This window comes from Podarcis gaigeae (genome assembly GCF_964106915.1).
Source record: "Podarcis gaigeae genome assembly, chromosome: 2".
NCBI lineage: Eukaryota > Metazoa > Chordata > Lepidosauria > Squamata > Lacertidae > Podarcis > Podarcis gaigeae.
This window is the reverse complement of record NC_139679.1, coordinates 31123766-31151272: the sequence shown is the minus strand read 5'-3', so window position 1 is coordinate 31151272 and position 27507 is coordinate 31123766. Positions and strand designations below refer to the sequence as shown.

Below are 27507 nucleotides of genomic sequence, written 5' to 3'. Positions count from 1 at the left end.
GGTGGTCTTGGAAGAACATATTAACAGAACAATGTTGAAACACACACACACACATTACTCAAATGCAGGAAAAGTGTGCCATAGACCAGATAACTGCTGAGAAATACGTAAGGAGAGGTGACAGCAGAGATCAGGGGAAGCAGTGTAAGGTAGGATTCCACAAAGGACAACAACTTCTTGACTGCAATCAGTTTCTACACAGACAAGTGACAAACTACAAGGGTGCCTAAATTAATAATTTATGTACAGTGTACTGTGCATGATATAGTAGAAGAGGAAATTTATTTGTATGAAAGCAGTGTGTTCTGGGATCATGTGGTATCTTATTCCAGCCTTTTCCTGTAGCAAGCAAGAATTTCCTCACATCAGCTGGGCAGGGAAACTTCTTAAACATTGGTTCATAGGAGGATGCATTGCTGTGTTACAGAAAGCAAAAGTGGCCCAAATCTTTAAAAAGGAAGAAAAAACAGAAACTCCTTTAGAAGGACCTGAGAAGGGAAAGCTGCCTGCAAATCAGAATGTGGAAAAAAGAAAGCATAAGCAAACAAAGAAACAGAGAAACTGGGATGTTAAGCAAAGGTATTACTCATGTAAATATATTGAAGTGGTATTAAGTGTAATAAGAACTGATGCGTAGTGATTTCATTTTCATTCTGGTCTGAAAGGGAAGGGAATCCACATTTGACCAAATGTAAAACTATCGAGAATGGTCATGTAAAATGTGTGATTTTGTGGTGTTCTTAAAGCATTCAAATGCCACCAATATATAAAAAAACCACAAACCCTAACATTTCCTTCCAAATTTTGCAGTGGTTAGCAGTGCAATCCTGTACATGTCCGGTTCAGAACTTAGTCCTACTGAGTTCAGTGAGGTTTGCTTTTAAGTGAGTGAACATAGGATTACAGTTTAAGGACTGGATTCAACTATCCAGTTTCCCTAGCAGAAGCCTGTGCAACAAATCCCGCTAGTGCAACAGAGCTTCTTTCCATGCGCCCCCTCACACGCCCTGAAAATCTAGAAAAGAGCATGGGGGAGAAGAGGGGAAAAATTTTCATTAGGCAAGCAGAAATGTTTATGCTGATGGGGCAACAGCCTGAATTCTATCCCTAAGTATCAGAATGTATTTGCATCTGTCAAAACAAGCTATTCTGACATTTTTCTTACTGTTGCAGCCAAGTCAGTTATGAAGATGGTGTTACAGTATTTTTCCATGCCATACTGTCCAAGGACTTCAAAGGAGAGTCCGAGGAGCCTAGAGTCTTCATTAGGGCAGAAGGCATTTCTGGATATAATGATTGGGAAGACAGTATCTGTGAGCTGGCTTGCACAAAGTAAGTACAGTTCTGTAGTGGCCAGAAAAGACAGCATCCACATACCATGTTTTTAAAAATTGGGGATTTTTTTGTTTGTTTGTTTCTACTGAAACTCTCAATATTTTTATTCTGTGCCTCTGTAGATTAGCATTTTAACTTCCTGTCTACATTCTCAAAATTAAGGTTACTAAGAGCGCATGCAGATATATATAATATTTATTATGTATTAATACTTGCTTTTTATAATTTTTTGGAAGGTGAGGTATATTTATTTCCTTAAAAAATAAGGTTGTATTAAAGCTTTTTTCATAATGTGATAAGATAAAAGAAACTAATCTAAATAAATTCAAAAACAGCAAAAGAAAGAGAATAGAAAAGACAGAGTTCTCTCTCAAAGGTACCTTGTCTCACCCAGAAAGTGGAGCACTCTCCCAGCTCTCACATGGGAGCTTTTCTTTCTTCTCCCAATCTTTCACCCTGAGAAGTCTTCCCATCCCTGCCTCTCACTCAGAGTTCCGTAGCGCGGAACCCAAAAATATTTATCCCGAAGCTACATCAACCCGAGGTATGACTGTATATGATCACAGAGGAGGTAAAAAGGGTAAAATGCAAAGGACTCCCAGACGGTTAAGTCCATTCAAAGGTGACTATGTGGTGCAACGCTCATCTCGCTTTTCAGGCCGAGGGAGCTGGCATTTGTCCACAGACAGCTTTCCGAATCATGTGGCCAGCAAGACTAGATCGCTTCTGGTGCAATGGAAGCCAGAGCACACGGAAACACAGTTTACCTTCCTGCTGCAGTGGTACCTATTTATCTACTTACACTGGTAGGCTTTCAAACTGCTAGGTTGGCAGAAGCTAGGACAGAGCAGTGGGAACTCACCCCGTTGCGCGGATTTGAACTGCCAACGGCAAGCCCAAGAGGCTCAGTGGTTTAGACGATAGCGCTAGCTGTGTCACAGGAGAGACTCTTACATGGACAAAGACAGAAAGATTTATTCTGGTTTAATATGGAGAAATGGTTGTTGAAGATATTGGAGACAAGTTGATATGTTTGATTTGAGAGAAACCATTGCTGACATTTATTAATAACAATAATTCGAGAACCCCTTTTGGAATTTTGAAAATGGAAATTTGAAAAGGAAAATGAATGAATTTGAAATATTTGGGTCTGAAGATTGGGAAAATATTGTTTAACAGTAGAACAGTTGGGTGTAATCTTAGAGCAGGGGTAGGCAACCTAAGGCCCGTGGGCCAGATGTGGCCCAATCACCTTCTCAATCCAGCTTGTGGACGGTCCAGGAACCAGTGTGTCTTTACATGAGTAAAATGTGTCCTTTTATTTAAAATGCATCTCTGGGTTATTTGTGGGGCATAGGAATTCGTTCATTTTCCCCCTCCAAAATATAGTCCAGCCCACGACATGGTCTGAGGGATGGTGGACTGGCTCACAGCTGAAAAAGGTTGCTGACCCCTGTCTTAGAGTGAATGTTTTGAATAATTTCTTTTATGTAACTGACATATAGATGCACGTTATTTTAGCAATCAGCTGTCTTGTCTTCACTGCCTAAGATGTAGGGCAGAAATCTACGCCTGAATTTACTTTTTTAGCAAGGGAGTTTGAATAAATGAGAGTGCTGATCAAAAATTAACAGATCATCAGGTCTGGATTATATTTACTTGACAGTTCTTAAAGAATTCAAACATTAATAACTGACTTTCTAGCAAAAATATATTACTTGGCCCTAAGATTGACATCCATACCTAAGGATAGCCAAGGTAACAGCAATTTAAAAAAATGGATCCAGGAAATTATATGCCAGTTAGTTTAACTTCTGTTCTGGGTAAAATGGTGGCAAACATTATTACATATCAAATTACCAAGTTCCTCACCAAAAGTTTCCAAACAAACTTAGCAGTCATGGAATAAGTGGAAAGGTCCTCTTATGGATTGGTAACTGGTAAAAGAAGAGGAGGAGAAAGTAGGACTAAATGGACAGCTCTCACAATGATAAGGGGGTCCCTTAAGTAGTTGTATTTTACTTCTAACTTGTTCATAAATGAACAGAAGAGAGGAGTGAATGAGGAGGAGGCAAAACATGGAAATTATTCTGGATGATAAAAAGGTTCCTGATACAAGCATTTCCCATGAGCTATTTGACAATATACATAGATGTTCCACACATTACTCAAGGGCTTATGGCTGCTGTCAGCTCAACCATCAGATCCATCTCTCTTAGACTACTCTTTCAGAAAGTCGTGTCTCTAGTAGCCAATGGTTTAGCTAGGCATGTGTCAGAATTTTGTGCCTTCTGGGGGGCCCTAATATACTTCCTTTATACCTAGGATGCATTCCATTTTTCGCAGATCCCAAGAATAGACGCTACCTTCTTTCTGCCCTCCCTCTACCCACCTAGTGTTAAAACTATGACAAACCAATGAATTGTGTGTGTTTTCCTTTCAATTCCTAAAGGTGGTAAACATGTGATCTGGAAGCACTATTTACTCCAGGAGATTATGCTTTGATGCAGCAACTGATTATTTACATTTAGACCATTACTTTTCTGTTTGCTTTTGTTGAGAGAGCTTTTTTTTAGCTTAAGTTTTATTCCTCAACCATTCATATACTTTGCTTTTAATATAATCACAAACATGGATTGTTTTAAAAACAGGGACATTGATAAACATGGACACCTATTCAAAGGTTGTGTCACCATTTCAAAGGACAACATGTATAAACAAATTCCCTATAAATATTATGTGGTATGTGGTGATGAAGGAGAGTATGAAGTTATTCCCAAAGAGCCTCCAGAGGGATTCTGTGTGAATCGCTGTTTGTTTATACGGTTAAAGTATTTAAGTGGTACAGGTAAGGAACTGTTTCCAGGGTGTGGGTGTGTGCGTGCTTGCATGCATGCATGCATTTACTAGGTTTATAACCCATATTTCCTTCAAGGAGCTCAAGGTGGCAGAGATGGTTCTCCCTTCTATATTTTATCTTCACAACAACCCTGTGAGGAAGGTTAGGGCAAGAGGCTGTGACTGGCCCAAGATGACTGGTCCAAACTTCATGGAGGAATCTCAACTAAAACATCCATGACAGATGGCCATCCAACCTCTCCTTTAAATCTTGCAATGAAGGAGAGACCATCACCTCCTGTGGGAGTCTGTTCCACTGTCAAACAGCTCCTGCTGTCAGAGAATTCCTCCTGATGTTTAGTCGGAACCTCCGTTCTTGTAACTTGAAGCCGTTGGTTTGAGTCCTACTCTCCAGAGCAGGAGAAAACAAGCTTGCTCAACTGTTCGTAATAAGATTTGGTTTCCAGGCCCTTAATCATCTTTGTTCAGAAATGGGCGAGCACATGGTGTCTGCCCCCTGCTTTGCTTCTGTCTTCACCCAAAAGGAAAGCAATGCTAGGTGCATCAGACCCTAGAGATTTGAATTCATTTAAAGAACTAGGCATTTCCTTAGCACCTCTAATCACTATGCCACATTGACTCCCACCATAGCACTGACTAGCATTCTGATTTAGCAGCGTACCTGATCCCTGCATCATGTTTCTGTGTATATGGGCTTGCTGCCATGATGGAAATCAGGAATTCCCATTTTCTAAAAGCACAATCTATATACATGGGAAGGGTGGACAACAGAAAAACCTACAGGGGAAATAATTTTTTGTTCACGTGAATGTATGCTTATATCTTTGAGACCTGAAAGTATATTATATTAAGCAACCAAGTTTCTAAAATTGAGGTCATCAATATCTTTTTTTGAGGGGTGGGGATAATGGCTTGTAGAATATTGAATAATGAAATTACTGGTATATTACCCATATAGATAGGAGGATGGCAGGATTATCTTGTATCATGAAAATTCCTTGTTGTTGTTCAAAAAATGGGGAGAAACTTTTTTGTTTTTGTTTTATTAACAGAGTGGCATCAGTTTGATGATATAATATGTAAAGAATCCTCTTCAAGCATCTGGAATATTTTAAGCAATAAAAATGCCAATATTGTGGAAAGGAAGAAAAAGGCTTTACAAATAATGCTGGATAGTCTGTTCTCTATATTGAATACCTTGACTTCTTGCAGTATCGAGAACTTCTTCCAGCAATTTAATCAGTTTTACTTGGTGAATAAGAAGCTAATGGTACACGAGGGAGAGCCAAAGGAATGGACAGATTTACAGTTTGATGAAAAGCAGGTATTGTAAAAGCAGGTTATCAGGAACTTGTCTTGAGGAGTCAGTGTTCATATTACTATATCACCAGCATCTTTTGATGTCCTCTGTGACTGTGTTAAGTTGCTTGCTAATTTTATTGAATGAAAAGGTCTAAACTAGGTCAGTTGTGATTGATTGAGATTTTCAGCTATAACTGCTTTTCCTACCAACTGACATGGGATAAAATAGATATTCTGGGGCTGTGTAAATGCATATTCTCATGCTTTTGCATTACTCGATTGGCTTACAGTCACTACAAATAATCCATAATAAAAGCAACAATACAAAACCAAACATAATAGCAACATAAAAACTTCTACTCAACAAAGCAAATGCTCACTGAATTATTAAAACTATTTCACCTGCTAGCAAAACGCAACAAGCAAGTGGGCCAAGCAAACCTCATGAAGCAAGGCATCCCATAATCTGGTGGGTGCTGCTCCTGAAAAAGCTCCATCTCTTAACTAACTGGCTGATGGGTTGGATCCTGACCTCCCCCATTCCTCATGGGTTTTTTTGACAGATAGATTTTCTCAATCACATCTTCAGCTGACAGCTGACTGGCATTGGCAGTGAGACCTGCCTTTTCTGTTTGCAGGCACAGGTTGGATTCACACTTGACTTGCAAACAGATTTTCTTTCTCTCTGGACCAGCAAAGTGATCTGCAAAATCAGTCCGCAGAGGGAAAATGTATTTTTGCCTACGAACAATCAACACCAAAGGGGCTTGCTATCAGCACCAATCAGTGAGCCACACTTGCCAAAAAACTGTAATGCACTTTAAGTTCCTCTCCTCCTCTACATGGTGATGATGGCAATACCTCCCCACCCCCATTACTTCTTGTTATTGTTCAGGTTTTTGCTGCTACTACAGTGGCAGCAGCTACTCTCTGTACACACTCTATTCACGCTCTTTATATAAACACACTGCATTACATTATATTTGCAGAAGCAACAACAAAAAATAGAGTCATTGGCAGGATTTAAGTAAACATTTGCAATTTTATTTATAAAAAATAGGAAACCTAATAGTATGACAATATAGAAGTCTATATAAACAGCAGAATGTAATATGAGATGTAATAAACCAGGGATGGAAGTTGAGGAAAGTCAGCAGGGAAAGGGGAAATTGAAATTTGAATGTAATGTAATGATTGGTGGTTTTTTTTTAAAAAAAACTAATAAAAATGATTAAAACGAAACAAAACACACTGCTTACATTTTTCATTTTTGGTTGCTTTAGCACTGGCAGTGCTGGCCAAGGTATTTTCCCCATCCTGACTTGCTCTAGGAAGGGAGAAGGTGGAGAGACTCAGCCATTACCACTGGTTCCAAATGTGACACAAAACACAATGGCTTCTAGAGAAAAATAGGTTATTTTTGGAGCTGAATTTATTATTTTCTTTTATTTAGCTTCAAAAGGTGATTGAAGATTACTTGGAAAATTACCGAAAGAGTTCAGCTTGGAATACATCAGAATATAATAAACTAGTCCTGACATTGACCATCTTTCTATTATCTGGAGATTTCTGTGTTATTCCAAAGTCAAAACAAGAGTGTGTCAGATTTTGCAGCCTTCTTTGCCTGAAGGAGCAATCACCAGCAAAGGCAATGAATAAAGTCAAAGAAGTGTTTTCAAAGATTTCGTGGTGTCCCCCAGGCTTTCAGAGACCATCCCATGAAAGGTGTGCATGACTTCCACACTCTACATTTTTAAACAAGTTTTTAAAACCCACCTATTTTGAACAATCTTTTCTTACATGTTTGCTTTTTTGTTTTTTTGCTTGAGAGCCATCTTACAGAATATAGTTTTGTTAGTTTTCATATTAAATATCTATTATCAGTTATTAACCAGTTGTAATTGACCTTTTCAATAACTGTTACTACGTTTGTCAGCTGTTTTGCTTATTTTTAGATTGTTTTTATGATACTGTGAATTGCCTTGGAATATGAATAATTTTGTAAATAAAATAATAATTTGGGGCTCAAAAGTAGAGGGATTGGTATTGAATAAAAAGTATTGCATTATGATTGCGTTGCTACCTTTGTCCAAACAGAGGTGTGACTTTAGCAACTGTGTGTTGGACAAAAATTAAATGGATTCAACCATCCCCATACATAACGCAGGGATTGGGAACCTGTGACCTTCCAGATGTTGCTGGACTTCACCTCCCATAGTGCCTAATCAGTGGCCATGCTGGCCGTGGCTGGTGGGATCTGGCAGTCCACCAACATCTGGAAGGCCACAGCTGCCCCATCAATAAGATTTACATCTCTTGAATTCCCTAATAAGAGGTACACCTCCTGAATTTCTGCATGTGAGACTTTGTCAGAGAAAGGTCCCAATGTTCCTCTTCAACCATCTGATTGGCTTTTCTTTTTCTCTTTCAGGTTGGGGTTGTATTTGATATCGTTCTGCAATTCTTGTATTGTACAGCAAGTTCATCAGTGGCTGTGGACAATCCCAGTTCTTCATCTCTTTACTGATTTTGAATACGTCCAAGAGAATGCTCAACTTGAATCTGAAGACGCATGGGCAAGGTTGAAAGGTCTTCCCTTTGTTAAATATAGGATTGATGAAGAAAAAAAGGGTTCTGAGAAGTGAGTTGGAATATGTTAGTCGTATTGCCTTTCTCTTAAAAATATTATGATCTGTGGATTAAGCTGTCTAGAGTTCCTGTTTGATAAATAGATACATACATTATCAATATGCTACACTAGAAGAGATTTGACAGTGCATTACTATGCTTGTTAACTCAGAAATCAATCCCACTGTGTAGAAAAGCTTGATTAGGATTGTAGCCTTTGAATGCAGTCCTGAGGTTTATTGCTGGAGGAGGTTAAGATGGTGCACTGTTAGCTCTCTGCTGGAAGGCTGTGCTGGCAGAAAGCCCTGAAGATGTGGTAGGGGCAACAGTAACTTTGGATTCACTGGATTCAAAACACCACAGATGACCTGAAGGCCCCAATCCTTGAACTACTCAGCTGAACCAACATGACACAGGCATAATGCAGAAGTTAGAAACACATTGCATTTCTCCTTTCCATCTTAGCCCGTACGAACCAGCAAAGCTTGGGATGTTGTGGTAAATTTGCTGATCTGCTCATCCTGAACCCTACTTAGGATTGAATTTTCCATTTACAAATATTATTCCACTGTTCCTGATGTTCAGTTTCCTGAGAACATGGCATTCTTTTTTGTATATTATATGAAGACATTATGTATATTTAAGTTATTATTATTTGGTTTTGCAGATTCTTACTACCACAAATGAAAGAAAAGAAATATTTAGTGAAAGAAAACAGAGCACTGTTCAGATCATGGTTTTCCTTGCTTCCTCAAAGAGACTTGGCTGAATTTATCTCTGACTTTCCTGCTGAACCATTGGACTATCTTCTAGGAATTTTTCATAGACTGGAGAATTTGCAAGCCACTCATCATACCTATGAGGTATGCTTTGATTTTTTTTTTAAAAGAAAGTAATATCCATCTAAAATGGGTGGGAAGTCTGTGGACCTCTAGATGCTGTTGGACTCCAACTCCCATCAGCCCCTACCAGCATGAACAGGGATGATGGGAGCTGTAGTTTAGCAACATCTGGAGAGCCACAGGTCCCCCATCCCTGACCTAAAATGTAACACAGCTTATGATATGCCTGTTAAGTCAGTAAATGAGACAATTTAAAATAAAAAAGTTCTACCCAACAGAATCCTGGTAGTCCTTATTGAAGTCATACAATTATTACATCTTGAAAAAGGAGGTGGTGATATGACTCCTGAAAAAGCCCTCCCTGCTCTCTCTGGTATTAGACACTGTCATTAAAAACCCAGCTGACCTCAGCATTGGCTGATAATACAGCTATTGCCATTTCTGAAATGTAATAGCCTGACTGCTGTTGCTCTTGCACTGGTAACTTCCAGAGGGAACTACCATTTTGCGTTCTGTGTTGCTTCTGTGATTAGCCTGGAAGCTATAGCTAGTGCAGAATATAGCCACTGCTGAAAGAATTGCACGGGCTTCCAAATAGCCACCAGGCTATTTGGAAGTGGTGAACAAAGCCCTGTGTAGGAACCAGGAAACCTAAACAATTGTCTTGCCCATCTGATCATTACTCTCTGCAGGAAAGGACCTCCTGCAGATCCCATCTCATTATGAGCTCCATTCTGTAGAATGTAGGAATCAGACCTTTAGCATGGAAGCACCTAATCTTTGGAATTTCCTCCTGCTATGTACAAGATGCACAGCACATGCACACACATGCATTTCAGTCCATACACTTCACATACACACTGCCACACATGCATCTCTCTCTCTGCCCAAGTGCATTGCTCTTGATCACACACAGAACATACTAGAGCACCCCTACATACACATTCAGAAAAGCTCAGTATTTCCAGCCCCCATATAATCCCCCCCGCTCTCTCTCTCTCTCTCACACACACACACACACACACACACACACACACACACACTCTCACACACACACACAGGTTGGTGATCCCTGATGTAATGTAATGTATAGTTTGGCCTTTAGACTAGATGATAATGCAGTGTTCTAGTTCTCCGACATTAATTTTTGCCACTATTTCTTAGGAGGTAGAAAAACTCCTGATGAAGGTGTTGGATGCCCTCAATAACAAACAAAATGAGTAAGTAAAAGATACGTGTATACCTTCATTATAGTGTTGCAACCAGAGGAAACTACTGAAATGCATTATTCTGTTTACAACAGACTGTTTTAAAATACATCTGCCATGTGTGTGTGGGAGAGGGATATCGCAAAATATCTGCCCATGTATGCAAGATCTTTTTTCTCATACACAGGAAGCTATTTTGCAAGATCTCTCTGTCTCACTCACTCACTCACTCACTCACTCACTCACTCCCACCCACCCAAAAGCAGATATTTAGCAAAATTGTATGCACACACCCAGTGATATTTTTCTTCCTTCTAAAACCATTAGAAAGTGACCCAGCACAGATTCCAAGGTGGGGTGAAAAAGATCTGAACGCCGATTGGCTGCATTCTGCGGCTATCTCTCACCAAAAGTGAGCTGAATAGGGTGCAAAGGAAAGCCTTGCACTCTCTAGGATTGCACAAATGAAAGCTGTATTAGACACACTACAGTGATTGTCAGGTTTTGTTTGTTGTGCTCATATTTTTAGATATAATCCAACCCATCTAGCAAAAATAACAAGCATTTCCCACAATTTAGAATGTTACAGCAGGACACTTGGAACTCATATGTGACTGTCTGCCAAAGACTTCATGAGAAAATGTGCAGAAAATTCCTGCTGCTACACTATTACAAGATACCAGCTATTTCTGTCTGCATTTTTTCAAGGATTTTTGAATTTGCACCTTCGGAGGTGAGCATCTCTCTGTATGCTGTTTGTTATTTGAGGTGGTGGTTGGGTGTTGCCTCTCTTCACGTGGCTAGCTTGGCAGAAAGTTATTCTTTGGTTCAACAGTTTGTAATTCTTTATTTTCTTCACAATAGGCTCCAAGAGACAAGCCTATGCAGAATACTCCAAAGACAGTATACCAAGGACTTTGTAATACTACCAGGGAGTGGTTTCGTGTTGTTCTACCAGCACATATGCTGAAACCTGGTTCACATTTAATTGTAGAGCTTACTTTTTCAGTGGAGCTTGAGGTTTGTAATCTGGAACTCCACACTATTTTCTTGTAGATGCTCCCCTCCCCCAGTAGTCTTTTTGGCCTTTGTGGAGAGATACCAGTTGCTGCTTCTGATGTGTTAGCCAACCTCACAGAGAATATTGTTTGGATTAAGATTGTGCTTTATTTTGGGGTAGCTTTGCAGAAGATGCAAGGCTAATCTCTCCAAAGCTTATCACCCTAGAGGAGGAATAGCCTTCTATTCATGTTGCTAGAAGGCTGTTTTCCAGCATAATTGCTGTGTGTGGGATGGTCAATCTTTGTGGACACTGTAGCTGGGGAGCTGGAGTTAAAATACCTTTTCAAGCCTAATCACAGGGGAGGTGGGGAGAGAATCTGAATGTGTGTGGTGCCTGTTTCCATGTGTATGCCAGTGTGTGAGTGTGTGTGTGTGTGTGTGTGTGTGTGTGTGAGAGAGAGAGAGAGAGAGAGAGAGAGAGAGAGAGAGACCCTACCCATGCCAACCTTGGCTCAGCCCATCACTGACATTGGCCCCAGAGGGTTGTCAACAAGGATATGCATGACTTCAAAAAGGTCCCATTTTCAAGCATAAGTCCAGCATGGGAGGCATATTTGGTGTCTGTGTCTTGGCAGGTCTGTATTCCACCCCTTCATAAAAAATGGCTGCACTGCAATGAGGCTTGACTGTAGCCATCAATTGGTGTGATTACAAGGCTGATTTCACATATAAATGATACACGAAGGCTGTTGGAGGGGAGGCTATAAGCCTGTTCTGCTGTAGAGTCATGGTTGCCCAAATACTCTTGTCTGCCCTGGTGGTGTGCCTTACCTGCACATAGCAAGGAACAGGCCACTGCTGCAAAGCAGTTTGTTTTCCAGGGTGTTACCCTTGAGGGAGTGTTTCTCTCTGGGTCTCTTCCATCTCCTTGGTGGCTCTGAAGTCTTGCATAGGAGAATCTATGTTTTTGCAATTCAGCCCACGGAAACTTAGAGAGCTTGGAGCATGTAATTCTTCTTCCTCTCCTATTGACTAACCTTTTGGTGGCAAATGCCTCAGGCAAGATGTAAGGGCTTACTTGCCTCTCCTTTGATGCACCTTGTCTTTCTTTCTTTTTTTTTTGGAAATCCCTCCCTCCTTTGGAGTTGCTAAAGTGACATTACGTTTTTACATACTATTGTCATTACTATTCTCTTTGTTCTTCTTTATTTATAATACACCAAAGCTGTTCTTAAAAAAATGAATATAAAAAATATAACGCAATACAACAAATGTTTCCTTTCCTCTAGCTGGCTTTTATGTCACAAAGAGAACTTCATATTTGGAATGGCCAGTTTTGAATTTTTAGTCTTTGGAGTACTGATACTCAACATCATTACCAGTTGGCTGGGGGATATGAAATGGCACGATATTCATGGCTTGCATGTATTCCTTTTGGGTTGAAGATTACCCATCACATGTTGCAGTCAAAGATTTGTAGAGTCTGGGGAAAGACAGGGGATTTATTCTTTTCATGTCCACATGATCATAAGGGGACCTTGGGAGGGAAAGCTACAGTGGTAGACCATACCAAGGGGATTCCACATGATTTTGCCTACCCCAACTTATGGAGAATTTCCATGGGTGCAGAAGGCTCTTCCCTTCACAAGTTGACCTCCATAATGCCCTGCAGATGTTGAAGGCAATGGGAATAAGCCTGCATAAGGCTAGAATTGGAAACTTGTGCTTCTCTGTTACCTGCATGTTTAGGGGAGAAAAGGATAAACTCTGCCCCATTGGCTGGAACTGGTCCCTAAAGCTTTTTAAAGTGGACTGACAGCCACATCTCCTGTTCCATGATGGTGATATCAGCAGAACCAAACAAAAGAAACCCAACCATCAAAGCCCACTGTCCCTAGAGCATTCCGGTATTGCTTGGGTTTCTGGAGTGCTCCTGTTCATTCCAGTCTTCACTTTGCACAGCTATAATGAAGCTGTTCTGGGATCTTCAACAGTGACCAAAACCTGCTCATGCACTTCTGGAGAATTCTAGGCAGGAGGAAGAGGGAAAAAACCTATTCCTTCTAGTCCCGTTACTGCTTTTGTGCCCTGTGGAGCTGCACTAGGCCTCTGTTAAAAAAGATTTAAACTTCTCTGCCTCTCCCAGCACTGATGGAAAGGAAAATCCTGCCACCATCCTTCTCCTTTTCTGGGCTGTATGTGTTCACTGAAGAGTGGGGAACAATGTGTGCCTGTCTATATATGTGTGTGTGTGTGTGTGTGTGTGTGTGTGTGTGTGTGTTGTATGTATGTATGTATGTATGTATGAGAGAGAATGGCTGCCCCCATTACGGTATTTGCTATTGGTCCCATCTACATTTTGTACAGAGCCTATACGGTGGTACCTCGGGTTACATACGCTTCAGGTTACAGACTCCGCTAACCCAGAAATAGTACCTTGGGTTAAGAACTCTGCTTCAGGATGAGAACAGAAATCGCACGACGGCGGCGCAACGGCAGCAGGGGGCCCCATTAGCTAAAGTGGTGCTTCAGGTTAAGAACAGTTTCAGGTTAAGAACGGACCTCCAGAATGAATTAAGTGCGTAACCAGAGGGACCACTGTAGTTTGTCTCAAGGCAATGTGGCCCTTGGGTCAAAAAAGTTTTGCCACCTATGCTTTAGACTATATCCTGTCTCTTAGTAGATTGTGATGCTGAAGGCGGGAAACTCTTGGCATATAAGTTGAATAAACTTTCCAAATCCTCTTGTATCCTTAGTGATTTGCTTTTATATTAAATTGCATTTTCTTTTTTAGGCATGGAATCGATTTTTGAAAATTAATTTTCGTGATGCAAACCTCACAGAGGACTGGAAGGGAACTTTAATTAAAGACATGCAAAGCAGAATCAAGCAGGTACCAAGATACACAAAGATAGTATTTAGGCTCAGCTTTTCATGTGAGACTATTGACTATAATTGAACATTTAATTTTAATGTATTTGTTATGCTGCCCCTGTTACCTTCCATTATCATATTTGGAAACTCTCTTATATAGCATTTTTGTGACACTTTTCCTTTTCCATTTTGCCACCACTATATCAAAGTAATACTTGGTCTAATTTTCATTGCTTATTGCTTATTCATGTCAGAGCTTCAAAGCTCTCTGCAGGTCATATGCATACATTTTAAGACAGAAAATGAATATTTGTCTTTCCTTTTAGACAGAGCAGGTATGCCACTCTCTTATATTCGTGTCTGAAGTTCTGATTAGTATAGTTTTACTCCTCTTTATGATAGTTAATTGTTTCATCTGCTTTTATAACTGTGGGTGGGATTCAACTAACAAATCATGTTAGCAGAAGCCAGGACAAGGGCTTCCACTAGCACAATGGGATTTCTCTCTCCTTTTCTTCCTGCCCCACCTGAAACTATCTCCCCCAGAACAGTGCTCAGGGGGAGGGGAAAGGGAATTGTTCCATCTGGCAAGTAGAAAAACAATTGCCGTAGCACTACACTGAATTCATCGCTGTATATTGTATTATGGTAACTTGTCTTGGGGCCATATGAAAAAGCACAGGTAAGAAATTTAGTTAATGAATGGATAGATAGATAAGTTAGGGTATACATGTCTCTCAGATTTACTCCCTAGTTTGTCTTTAAACACAAGAGACAATGGACTGTATCCAAAACTGCTGTTCTTTTATTGGAGCAGACGTCTGCTTGCACAATGGAACTCTCCTGCAGTCCCCCATGAATTCTCAAAATCTACTCCAGAAGGGTGGGAGACCCTCTGGAGCAGATTTTGGGAGGTGCATGGGGAGAAGAGAGGAAGAGGAAGCCCTCTTGCTTGAATTTTATGCAGTGTTGGATAGAATCCAATATATTCCATACATGGTTTTTAACATAAAGGGGCAGAAGTATGCTTGTATTTGTACATAGAAATAATTTTAAATGCTAGAAGAATAACATGGATTTTCTTTTATTGCAGTACCTTTCTTCCCATTCATTTTTTTCTCTTTCTGATCAATGCAAATATCTGGAATCAGTGATACTATTTTTTATATTCTTCCCTGACAGGTACCGCCACTTCAGCAGATTAAAGCCTACTGCTGCTTCCTTTCAGATTTTGAAAAATATGAGCCTCTGATTGGCAAATCTTTTGAAAGTTGTGCCATAGAAGCTGTTAACTTAGAATACAAGGTAGGTTCAGTTTGGTCACTGCACCAAACCATGATTAGTACTTTCACAGTCTAAAATACAAACCATGATATATATATTTCTCCCTAAGGCCAACCTAGCAGTTCGAAAGCATGTCAAAGTGCAAGTAGATAAATAGGTACCACTCTGGCGGGAAGGTAAACGGTGTTTCCGTGCGCTGCTCTGGTTCGCCAGAAACGGCTTAGTCATGCTGGCCACAGCATGTGTCTGTGGACAAACGCCGGCCCCCTTGGCCAGTAAAGTGAGATGAGCGCCACAACCCCAGAGTCAACTGCAACTGGACCTAACGGTCAGGGGTCCATTTACCTTTACCTTTAAGACTAACCGTGGCTTAGATCTACCCGCTACTCTCATTTCTATGGTGCAGCAGCCACTTGAAATAGAGGTTACAGAACACAGCTCTCCTGACAAAGAGTAGCCCTGCTCAAGCATTTGTCTGCTGTGCTCAATCAGCTCATGAGAGGGAAATGGGAATGAGCACGCTAGCTTTGAAAAGCCCCTGTTCCCCACAAGTTGGAGAGTGTCCAGTAGGAGCAGGGAGTTGTTTCTGTTTGCGTAGTCTTCCCACACAATGCAGAACTCTGGGAAATCATTGCAAGGGGACAACTATACATATGGGGTAGGCTCCCTGCTGGATACAGCCACCCACCAACCTGTGGATTGTGACAGGGAAGCAATGTGGGGTGAGATTAAAATCGCTTTTCCAAAAGTTTCATTTGCATTTGTCAAAGAAACCATTGGCGAGTTTTCATTGCTAAACAACTAATAATAACAGGTTTTTGGTGGGGGCAACTTTTGTCAGACCTGCAGCAAAAGAAGGATTAAAAATTCATTCCATTGCTATGGCTGTGAACCTAAACGCTCAGGTTGCTATCTTGTTGTTTTTTAAGCATGCCTCATGAAACTATTGATTTAACGTGACATATTTGGGCATTAGTTTCACTGAAATCAGTGAGGTTGGACAGAATGGAGCTGCATAATGAAATTAACACTTACCCTCTATTAGCTTAGATGATGTGGCAAATTTGAGAGCTTGCATTATGATGAACTCATTGCCATTCAATTCTTTACATATTTTTATGTCTTAAAAGAGTGATCTCCTTGACCTGATGGCCTCTTACAACTTGAGCAAGCTGGGCAGGCTTGCATCTGCTGTCATCACAAAATCATGGCCAACTGATAAAGAAGGAAAACCTCTGAGTGACCTGGAAGGTGTTTTGCATCATCTCCTTGTTTGGCCGGACACCAAGCATCTTTTCACCTTCAGAGGTATTCACATGTAGCATTTAATTGGGAAGGATGTTTTATGGACAGCAGGAAAAACATTTTAGTAGTACCCAATGGACATTATCAAAACAAACATTATCAAAAGTACATTATCAAAACAGAGTCAAATAACCTTACAGTTGCCCTGCACCTTTTCCTTCTTCTAGCTTAGAGCCAAAGACAGGCAAATCAGGCAATCTGGTCACTTTTGGGAGCAGAGGAAAGCCAATGTGCCTCCACTTCCCATTTCCAGCTTAGAGCTGGTGACAGGAGCCAGAGCCATGTCTGCTTGCTCTGCCTCTGTGGCATTCTGAGCTGCACACATGCACCTGCCTCCCCCCTGCATTCTGGACATGGGGAGAACCTGTGAAGGGAGGCAGAAGTGTGTCTGCTTATGTCTTCGCCCACCAGCCTGTGTGTCTCCACTGTCCCTCTTCAGCTTGGAGCTGAAGCAGGGGTGGGGAGGTAGGTTTTGTTTGGCTCTGTTTCACCGGGCAAACAGAGTATTTTATATATATTTCAAACATTAGATAGATAGATAGATAGATAGATAGATAGATAGACCAACCATGTTTGAGAGGAAATCCTCAGGCTCACTGAGGAATGGCTAAGCAGTCCCCAGGGATACCATGGCAAGTGAGATTAAAAAGTCCTGTGAATAAAATGGAATTGAACTTGACATTGTGGAAAAGGAGTATCACTTTAAAAAATTGGTTTATTGCTCTGTGTAGGTTATATGTTTTATTTTATTTATTATATTTGTTACTCTCTTTATCTTCCCCAGCACAATCCAAAGTGACTTAACAACCAAACAAATAGACAGTAAACCCCACATAGATACATTAAAACCAAGAAGAAAGAGAAATACATTAAAACATCCCACCCACACTGAAAAGGCCACAGATAGTTAAAGGCCAAGGGCCTGGTTATAGAGGAAAGCATCTGCCCAGCACCTAAAGATATGTAACGAAGGTGCCAGGTGAGCCTCCCTGAGGAGAGCATTTGAAAAATGGGGAGCCATCATAGAAAAGGTCTGTTCTCATGTTGCCAGCCTCCAGGCCACTTGTGGAGGGGTTTGTGTGTTTTTTTATGATTTGGTTTGTTTTCACTGACAGTTTTTGTAAGTAGAGGAAGGTATTGATTTCTTCCAGATTGTTACAATTCTTTTGTGTGTGTGTGTGTTTTTTAAAAAAAACTAGGTATCACCATTATATTTAAGTAAAATGTTTCAAAACTTAAAAGGGACCTTCAATGTAGTTACTAAGTACCGTATGTACTGGTTTATAGCACAAGAATGAAAATTGTTTATTTGCTTGTTTTTAATATCTGACCAATCTCACAGAGCCAGTGTGGGAGAGCCAGTGTGGTGTAGTGGTTAAGAGCGGCAGTCACATAATCTGGGGAACCGGGTTCGTGTCTCCGCTCCTCCACACGCAGCTGCTGGGTGACCTTGGGCCAGTCACACTTCTTTGAAGTCTCTCAGCCCCACTCACCTCACAGAGTGTTTGTTGTGGGGGAGGAAGGGAAAGGAGGTTGTTAGCCGCTTTGAGACTCCTGAAGGGGAGTGAAAGGCGGGATATCAAATCCAAACTCTTCTTCTTCTTCTTCTTCACAGGAGGAAGTGGGGACTTCCTGAGCCAACTTACTGCTGATGCCAAGGCATTAATGAAGATCACTGAGTCCGTACATAAAGAAATTTATGACAATCTCATGACTGGCCAGATCTTAATTAGACATTTGGAATTAATTATAAAGTGCAAGGAACACTTTGTATCCATTTGGGAATTAAGTAAGTGAGTTTTTTCTCCCTTCATGTGTAAAATATAAATAAATCAATAGGCTTTTTAAAGATATCGCATATGTTTTTTTTATGCTGTCTTAATGGCTTGCAGCAGAGTATCAGAAATAGTGAATCCAAGTGAGAGACAAAGGCAGAAAATGAGAAAGGATGTCATGAGCATTTAGCCAGGGGTGCTCAATTATTTAAAAGTGTTAGCTAATTAAGGTAGGCAGAACACCCCTTAACTTCAATTGAACTCACATTTACTTTCACCTTTCTCTTCCGAGGCAGGAGGTTCAGATCCACCTGGCTTACAGCTAGCTGGACCTGCACACTGGAAGGGTTTACTTCTGCTGTTGAGCATGAAAGTGCCTCTTTTCCATTCTGAAGAGCAGAAAAAGAGAAGAGCACTCATGCTGCCCCTACTATATTATTATTATTAAATAAATAAATAAATAAGTTATTAAATTTTCATACTGCCCTTCACCTGAGGGTCACAGGGCAGTTTACAATACATAACATAGTAACAATGAAAACACCCCACAGTTATTATTGCTAGCATCCCTTGCTTAGTAGTGTAGCTTTTCTTCTGTTGTTTGGCGTAAAGGAGAAGCATTCTCCACTTTATGCTAACCAAGAGAAGGGAAGCCTTCTAAGGCACTGATCTGACCTGTTGTCAACCAGGCACACTGGCACCTTCCAAACAGCCAAACCTTTTTAGCCTTCCTGCCCCAACCACAGAAGTTTTACACAGAAGCTTTGGGTGTGGGATGTGCTTGACAAGGAGAGGCAGATCACTTCATCTTTCCTCAACTAGTATTACCCATTATGTATGTCATAGTGCAGAAATACCCTCTTCCTTGGTATCTAGCCTCGTGATGGGTTGTGCTGACATGCTCCCATCTTCTGCCAACATCCAGTGTTTCTATGCTCACTATACAGTTGTTGTTGTGCTTCCCTCCAGCACAACCAGCACAGAAATGGAGTGCCCCGATTGAGAAGAGATTGAATGTTCTGTTCATCCTCTGGCACCACACCCATTGTTCTGGCTTATGCTGCCCTACCAGGAAGCTAGTCATTATAAACAGTATCAGATGCCTTCAGACTCTCCACTGGACATCCTCTCATGAGAAGTTTCAGTGCTCAAGGCGAGGGGTGGGAATTCCTTTTTTTGGTCAAGCAGGGATTTGCTTCTGTACCATTAGGAGGGCAGGATTTTGCAGTGCTTATTGTAAATAATAATTCTGATTTCAGTGAAGAAATCTCTCTCATCCATAGAGAAACCAAAGCAAATACCGAAACTAGAAGTAGTACTTCAGTTGAGGCTGCAAGAACTAACATCTGTCAAAGAGGAGCAAAAACAGTTGGGATTCTTTTTGAGCATGTTTCGGAAGGTGGAAGACATTGTAAAAGGTAATGGTTTCTAAGATAAGCGTGATTTTCTTTTGCTCATATTTGCTCCTAATGTTGGGAATGAAAGTAAGGTAAGACTAAGGAATAAAAAGGCAGCAGAAGTTTCCAATAAGTGAGCAAAATTGTTACATCAAATGCTGAGGCCATTCATTTCTTTTACATACTTAGCCAGTACATCTTAAAATCTTGAAATACTTTGAAAGTGTGTGTGCCACAAACATACACATATATAAGATAACATCTCAAACATATATAAAGGACATAATACACGCAACCAGGGAAGGCTTCTCCAATCCTCCATTATGGGTTTTGGGACTCTACTCCCACCAAATAATGAAAAAAAAAGCATAAAATGCAATTAAAGAATTTTGTGTGAGCAGATAATGGAATAACCAGAGGTTTTGTGTTATCTATTGCTTTACTGTATCACTTTCAAATTTCTCCAGGGAGGAGGAGAGGGTTGAAGAGTACAGTCATTTCCCTAGCTAATTATGTTGCCTGAAAAGGTATAGGGTAGTGAAAACAGATTTTTAAATTACACTCAGTTGAGCATGTTTCAGTGAGCTAGTGGTAGTAATCAGAAAGAGATCAGTGCCAGACCAAAAATAAAATAAATTGGAAATATATATTTAAATCAAAGCATAGAAATGACAAATCCAGGAATATCTGAAATATAAGAATAAAAATAATGTATGAATGAAATACAAGAGAGCAATTTATAAATGGAAAACCATAGTAAATTCTAAAATAAAGGTAGTTAATCAAACAGCTATCCATAAAGCATTTCTGTTACTAAGTTCTGAATTACATCCTTCTGAAACTTCAACCTTCAAACTAATTAAAAGTTTACTGGCGCAAAAAGAGTATGCTATAGCTTTGAATCAAGTAAGTATCCAAGAATCTGGCTTCTGTAGACTCAGGGTGAAAGCTGAGAAAGATTAATCCAAGAACCAGAATGGTCCAAATGAGAAGTTCAGGTAAAAAATACAGGGAAAATGTTTAGGGAATAAATATTGGGAAAATGGTATCATGAAGTGCGAGCTTCACAAGGGAATAAAGAAGATAAACAAAAATAAAAATCATTTCAGGGAAAAGGAAAACCTGTAAAAACTAGATTTGTTCAAAACTGTTCACGGGCTTTAAATATCCAGACCACAAAAGCCTGAGTCAGAGCAAATAGCAACTTCAATACATGGAACATGCTGAAAGTAAGAAATCCTATCTCCACTCAAAGATAAGACAAAAAGTCAAATTGGACTCCAAAAGCCCCAGAACAAATAAAGCTTTATTAGAAAAACTTGGGAGCTAAGCAAAAATAAATTAAATTAAAAAGAAGTGAATTCTAGTCACTGATTGAACTATAGCATTTGAGTGCAATCTCTTTCTGATCCTTGTATACCTCCAAACCTTCCTGTCATCTGATTCACTCTTTTATCTTGCCCCACCCTTTATTATTAAAATTTCGTTCTGTATTGTGACAGGACAACAGGTGTTTTATTTTAAATTAATTGTTTCTGGGGAGTGACATACTGTATTCTTGTCTCATGAAAAGTTCCTCAGAGCAACGAGTCATGTATCTTCTTCAACATTATCTTAATTCAACTTAAGCTTTGCCAAGCACTTCTCTGTCTTTAAAGTAGACATACAGCATAAACGTTTATGTTGTACTTACAAAAATATTGCCAAGAAATGGACTCACTAGCAGGGTTTGAGTAAACACTTACAATTAAGAAAACAAGAGTAAAAATTAAGAAATAACAATATAGAAATTAATTAAGTGTAAGACATGAAAGATAACATGGTATAGATATGTTAAGAACATAAGAGCATTTATCTAAAAGACTACAAAATAAGGAAAACCAAATTAAGCAGAAGTAACAAATATTTAAAGAATTAGAAGGGGAAGTTGAGGGAAGTCAAGGGGTGGGGGGAGACTGAGATTTTTCTATTTTATTTTATGTATATGATGATTGTATTAAACTGTACAAATCAATAAAAATCTTCAAAAATAAAAAATAAATAAAGTAGGCGTACAGGTCTGTTTAGCCGTGAGCCAGAGTTTTCTTGACTTAAGTTTGCTTCTGTCAGAGCTGCCTCTAGGTCCCAGCTCACAGAGGACCAACGCCAGGTTGATGTAATGTACAAAAGTCTTTATTGAAGTTTAGTTTCCATTTCAACGCCAGAGCGTGCAGCCCTACGTCTTAGACCTTAGATCGGCGAAGTCCCGTCTGAATCACCTCCCCTTCCGCACCAGTTTAAAATCCTAGCCCTGCTCCACCTTCTGTGCTGTTCTCTCCTCCTCTGGGTCCTCCTGCCCACCGGGGCATTGCCCTTTCTGGACTCCTACGACGCTGAGTCGCTTAGCTCCTCCCCCTGCCTCCGGCGGGCTTTAGGACCCGGTTCCCAATCCTCATTCTCTGCTGTCCCGCGCTCCTGTACATTTGAACTTGTTTCTCGCGCCAACCCAGTGACCTTTCTCCTAACCGTTACACTGCTTCTATCACTGCTTCCCTCTTCCATGACACTGGCCGGATCTGACCTCCCCTCCGTTGCCTGACTCTCTGATGGAGGTGTGGTCAGCTCTGCCTCGTCTCCTCTCCCTGGTGGGGAAAGCACTGGCCCCGATACCTGGGACTCTTCCCCCCCACTCTGCTCTGATGGGGAAGCTGGTCCTGATTTCCAACTACTGCTCTGGGAGTCCCTGCTGCCCCCTTGCTCCTGGGGCATTCCCCTTGGGAACCCCCTGCCCCTGGCCACTGGCGCCCCCTTTTGTGAATCTTCCGATTCGCTGGAGAGGCTCATGGAATCCCTCGGACCACTGTCCCCTCCTACGCTCCCCTCGGATTCCTCCCCCTCGCTCTCCATCTCCCCTCTTCCCTGTGCCTCTGCTCCTGAGCCCCTGACATCCATCCCCCCCTCGAAGCCCCCCCTTCCCCCTCCCCTTCTTCTGGTGTGGGTTCTGGGTGCTCCAGTGTTGTGGGGGTGAGTGCAGGATACAGTTCTTCCCCCGTGGCGTGCAGCCAGCCGGATAAGTCCGGGAAGTCCTCCATGGTCTCGTCGACGGCGATCTCCTCTGCTTCCATCTCTTGGGAGGTGTGTTCGAAACCTGGATCTACCCCCAACTCGCCCATGATCCCCTCTCCCCTTGTCGCCTGGGGTGACACTGCGTGCAATGGTCCTCTCGGCAGTTCTCTGCGCCAGCCCACCTCAGGTTGATCCTCCCACCAATAAGATCCGCCTGTGCCAAACCCTGAGAGGGATCCCTCTGGGGAGCTAGTCTCTGGTGACGCCTCCTCAGCTGAAGAGAAACCCTGGAACGTGCTGGCTGAGAGTGTGGGTGTGAAAAGATATTCGTCGAAATAATCTGCCAGCATGGGCCTGTGTGGGAAAAGTGCGTGGAACTCATATTTGAGGTAGTGCTCCTCCACCGCATAGTGTTGGCGCTGGCCGGGGTACCTTCCCTGGCTAGGAGATATTCAACCCCCTCTTCCCCCCATCTCGAGTCCAAGATCTCCGTGGCCTCGTTGAGCGGCTCCACCCTCGGCGGCCCCTTCTTTGTGGGTGCGCCCCTGAGCGTTCTGGGAGCTGTCCCTGATGCCTGGAACCTGTGAGGTGCCTTGTAGGGCGTGAGCACCGATCTATGAAAGACCGGGGGCATTCTGGATCCCTCCGGGAGTGTCAACCGGAAAGCCACTGGGTTGATCTGTGCCTCGACTTGGTAAGGCCCTAGCTGCTTGTGTCCGAGCTTCTTCTTAGCTAACGATCTGGCCGGGACTGCCTGGGCTGCTAACCAGACCCAGTCCCGCACCCGGATGTCCTCCCCAACTCTCCTGTGTCGGTCTGCCTGCATTTTGTAAGCGTGTTTAGCTAGCTCCAACTGCCTTCGGAGCTGTTCATGGACCTCCTGCAACTCTGCTGCCAAGTCCTCAGCTCCCTGTGGTTCCCCCTCCCCCACTTTCTCTAAACCCGGGAAGGTTCTGGGATGCCGCCCATTGTTGGCGAAAAACGGTGTCACCCCTGTGGACACGTGTTTCGTGTTGTTGTAGGCAAACTCGGCCAGTGGTAGATAGTCTACCCAGGTTGAGGGCTGCTGGTTCGCGTAGCATCTCAGGTACTGCTGCATGATGGCGTTGACCCTCTCCGCTTGTCCGTTGGTCTGCGGGTGTCTCGCCGACGATAAATTGACCTTGACGTTCAGGATGCCCATCAGCTTCCGCCAGAAACTTGAGATGAACAGGATCGGACAGGATAGACCGTGGTAGGCCGTGCACCTTGAACACGTGGTCTATGAACAGTTTGGCTGTCTGTTCCGCTGTGGCCACCTTCGCGCAAGGAATGAAGTGGGCCATCTTGGTGAACAAGTCTACTACCACGAGTACCGCTGTCTTGCCTCGCGAGCTGGGCAGATCTGTGACAAAGTCCAGGGCCACTTTCTCCCACAGCTCGAGGGGCGTCTGTAGCGGTTCCAGCAATCCCGCCGGCGGCCTGTGTACTGGCTTGGCCCTTTGACATGTGTCACACCTCGTGACGTAATCCGCGACTTCCCCCCTCATCTTGGGCCACCAAAAGTCTCTGGCTACTAATTCCACCGTCTTCTCTTTGCCGAAGTGCCCAGCGCTGGGTGCGTCGTGTAACTGCTGCAGTACCTTCGCGCGGAGGTCGTCTCCCGGCACGTAGAGGGCCCCTTTGCGGATGAGCAGTCCGTAGCGTATCTGAAACTTGTCGTCCTTTGCCGTGCCGCTTCGCACCTCCTCCATCTTGGATCGTGCGAATGAGTCTGTCTGCAGCGCGCGACATACTGCGTCCAGGTCCACCGTGGCTGAGGCGCATGCCCATGCTGTCGGTGCGAAAATGTGCTTGGCTGCCGCCGGCGCCTCTGCCTCGAGATACTGCGGCTTCCTGGATAGCGCATCCGCCATGACGTTGCTGTCTCCTGGGATGTATTCTATCCTGAAGTCGAAATCTGCAAAGAACTCCGCCCAGCGGATGTGTCTCTGGTTCAGGAACCGCACCGTGCGCCAGTACTCCAGGTTCTTATGATCCGTGCAAACTTGCACTGTGTGTTTGGCTCCAATGAGGAAGTGCCGCCACGCCTTGAATGCTGCATGAATGGCCAGGAACTCCCTGTCCCAGATGGTGTAGTTCTGCTCCGACTTGCTGAGTTTCCTGGAGTAGAAAGCGCACGGCCTCCAGTCCCCTTGCGGATCTTGCTGCAACAGGACTGCCCCCACGGCTCTGTCTGAGGCATCCGTCTCAACCCTCATGGGTTTGCTGGGGTTCACATGTAGCAGTTGTTCTTCAGACGCGAAGAGACGCTTGAGTTTCTGAAAGGACTGCTCCGCCTGCTCCGTCCAGATGAATTTCTTCTTCTTGGAGCTGAGGGTGTCCGTGATGGCCGCCGTTTGCATAGCGAAACCCTTGATAAACTTGCGATAAAAGTTGGCAAAGCCGACAAACTTCTGGACCTCCTTCCGATTGCGTGGGCTTTTCCAGTCCAGCACCGAGCGGACCTTGGCACTGTCCATGGCGAGTCCCTTGTCGGACAGCTTGTAGCCCAGGAAATCTACCTCCGTCATGTCGAACTGGCACTTCTCCAGTTTGGCGTAAAGTCTGTGCTCTCGTAGTCTCTGCAGGACTTCCTTGACATCTCTCTCGTGGGTCGTCCAGGAAGCAGACGCACTTCTTGTAGAGGAGCCCCGCTAACACGTGATGCATGAAGGCTTGGAAGCAGTGGGAGCCATTTTGTAAGCCAAACGGCATAACTCTGTATTCATAGGTGCCCAAAGGCGTAAACATGGCTGTCTTCCACTCGTCGCCCTCCCTCATACGTATAAGGTTGTATGCCCCTCGCAGATCCAACTTGGTGAAGATGCGACCCTTCCTCACCGTCGACAGCATGTCGTCGATCTTGGGCATGGGGAACGCCGTGGGCCTCGTCCTCGAGTTTATGACCCGGTAATCAACTACAAGCCTCTTTTGGGGCGTGTCTTTTTTCTTCACAAAAAACACTGGGCTGCCCCCCCACTGCTTTGGATTCTCGGATGAATCCCCGCTTCAAGTTGTGGTCTATGAACTCCCTGAGTTCCTGCAGTTCATCTTCAGACATGGAATACAGTTTTCCAGTCGGCAGCGTCGCCCCCGGCAAGAGGTCAATCTTGCAGTCGTATGGTCTGGGGGGGGTAGTTTGTCGGCTTCCTTCTCGCAGAAGACCTCCAAAAACCCTCTGTATTTGTCGGGTACCGCTTGCAGCATGCCCAAGTGTAACTGTGGTTCATCTTCTTGCCCCTCATCTTCCTGGGTAGGCAGTATGCAATTTGCTGCGCAGTAGGAGGAGCTGAAGGTCAATTGGCGCTGGTACCATGTTAATGTCGGACTGTGCCGGTCCAGCCAACTCATGCCCAACACTATGGGCGTGTCAGACAGGTGGGTAACATTGAAGCTGATGACTTCGTGGTGGTTTCCAATTTGCATCACCATTGGCGGCGTCTGCTGTACCACTTGTCCCCCTAGTAGCTCTCTGCCGTCGACTGTCACTACTTTCAGAGGCATCATGGCAGGCAGGAGCGCTATGCCATGTTGCGTGATGAAATCCACTCCTATAAAGTCTGCATTGCTGCCAGAGTCAATGGTAATAGGGACTTCCATGGTGAGCCCATTGGGAAGCTGGAGCGCTGCGGTGAGCTGCACCACTGGTTTGGGTGGGAGGGGGTCTGTGGGCTGTAAGATTCCTGGGGACTGCTTCACTGACTCGTCTGGCTGGGCCCCAGTGCCTCTGATTCCAGCCAGACTCCGTCGTTTCCCTGCTGTGGTTCACTCTGCTGAACTACTTCTGTAACTGTCGCTGAGGCTGCAGTGTGCTTGTGACTCCTCTGGGGACACTCTTTCGCCATGTGCTGAGCACTGTCGCAGATGTAACACTTCCTGTTCCCTCTAGGAGGCTTCGGTTTGACTGCTCCCGGCGTTAGGGCTCTGGCTGCTGACTGAGCCTTGGCACCACCTAAGTCCATCGGCTCCTCTCCCCCTCCCAGTGGAGGCGTGGATTGAGCGCGTGCTGTGTCCCTGGGAAAGAAAGGAGGTGCTCTTGCTGGTGTGCGTCCCCAATGCCCTTCGTCTTTGCTCCAGGAACGTTCTTCCAGACGCACCCCAATCGTCAGCGCTCTCTGGACCACGTCTTTAGTGGTCTGGGGTCTCTCCCCCCTTGCAATTTCGTCTTTCACAGCCCCGTTCAACCCCTCCCAGAAAAGGTCCCTGACGGCAGCTGAATCCTTTTCCCATCCCAGCGCGTTGACCAATGCAAAAAAGCGGGAGTGATATTGCCTTACAGTGGCCCTGCCTTGTTTCAATCCATGTATCTCTTTCCTGGCGACATCTACATCTATCGCTGATAAAAAACAAGCATCCATCGCCTTAAGGAAGGCTTTCGCATCTTGGAGGGCTGGGTCTTTATCTCGCCACAGATTGCGCAGCCACGCTTTAGCGTCTCCGTGGAGATGCGTTAGTATGAAGCCTACTTTCTCCTGCTCATCTCTAAAGTCCTTCTCCAGCAACTCTAGGGCGAAAACCACGTCTGCTCTGAAGTTAGGATACTGCTGCAGATTCCCATCGGAATGAGACACAAGGCTGCCTCCTCTCTTTCCCAGCCCAATCCCCTCTGGTCTGGTTCCCGGCGCCCCCT

General features: G+C 43.4%; 1 protein-coding gene across 1 annotated transcript in view; it reads left to right on the top strand.

Moving 5' to 3' along the window:
• The window catches only part of LOC310839081 (E3 ubiquitin-protein ligase RNF213-like), a 94875-nt gene that overhangs the window by 11297 nt on the left and 56071 nt on the right, over window positions 1-27507 (top strand). The window contains exons 4-18 of the mRNA XM_083727296.1: window positions 428-579; window positions 1174-1332; window positions 3987-4183; window positions 5247-5518; window positions 6950-7221; window positions 7928-8137; window positions 8792-8987; window positions 10131-10186; window positions 10754-10907; window positions 11039-11194; window positions 13971-14069; window positions 15233-15355; window positions 16465-16642; window positions 18255-18428; window positions 19674-19832. Coding sequence (XP_083583422.1) covers window positions 428-579; window positions 1174-1332; window positions 3987-4183; window positions 5247-5518; window positions 6950-7221; window positions 7928-8137; window positions 8792-8987; window positions 10131-10186; window positions 10754-10907; window positions 11039-11194; window positions 13971-14069; window positions 15233-15355; window positions 16465-16642; window positions 18255-18428; window positions 19674-19832 — 2557 coding nt within the window. The remainder of the gene's footprint in view (window positions 1-427; window positions 580-1173; window positions 1333-3986; window positions 4184-5246; window positions 5519-6949; window positions 7222-7927; window positions 8138-8791; window positions 8988-10130; window positions 10187-10753; window positions 10908-11038; window positions 11195-13970; window positions 14070-15232; window positions 15356-16464; window positions 16643-18254; window positions 18429-19673; window positions 19833-27507) is intronic.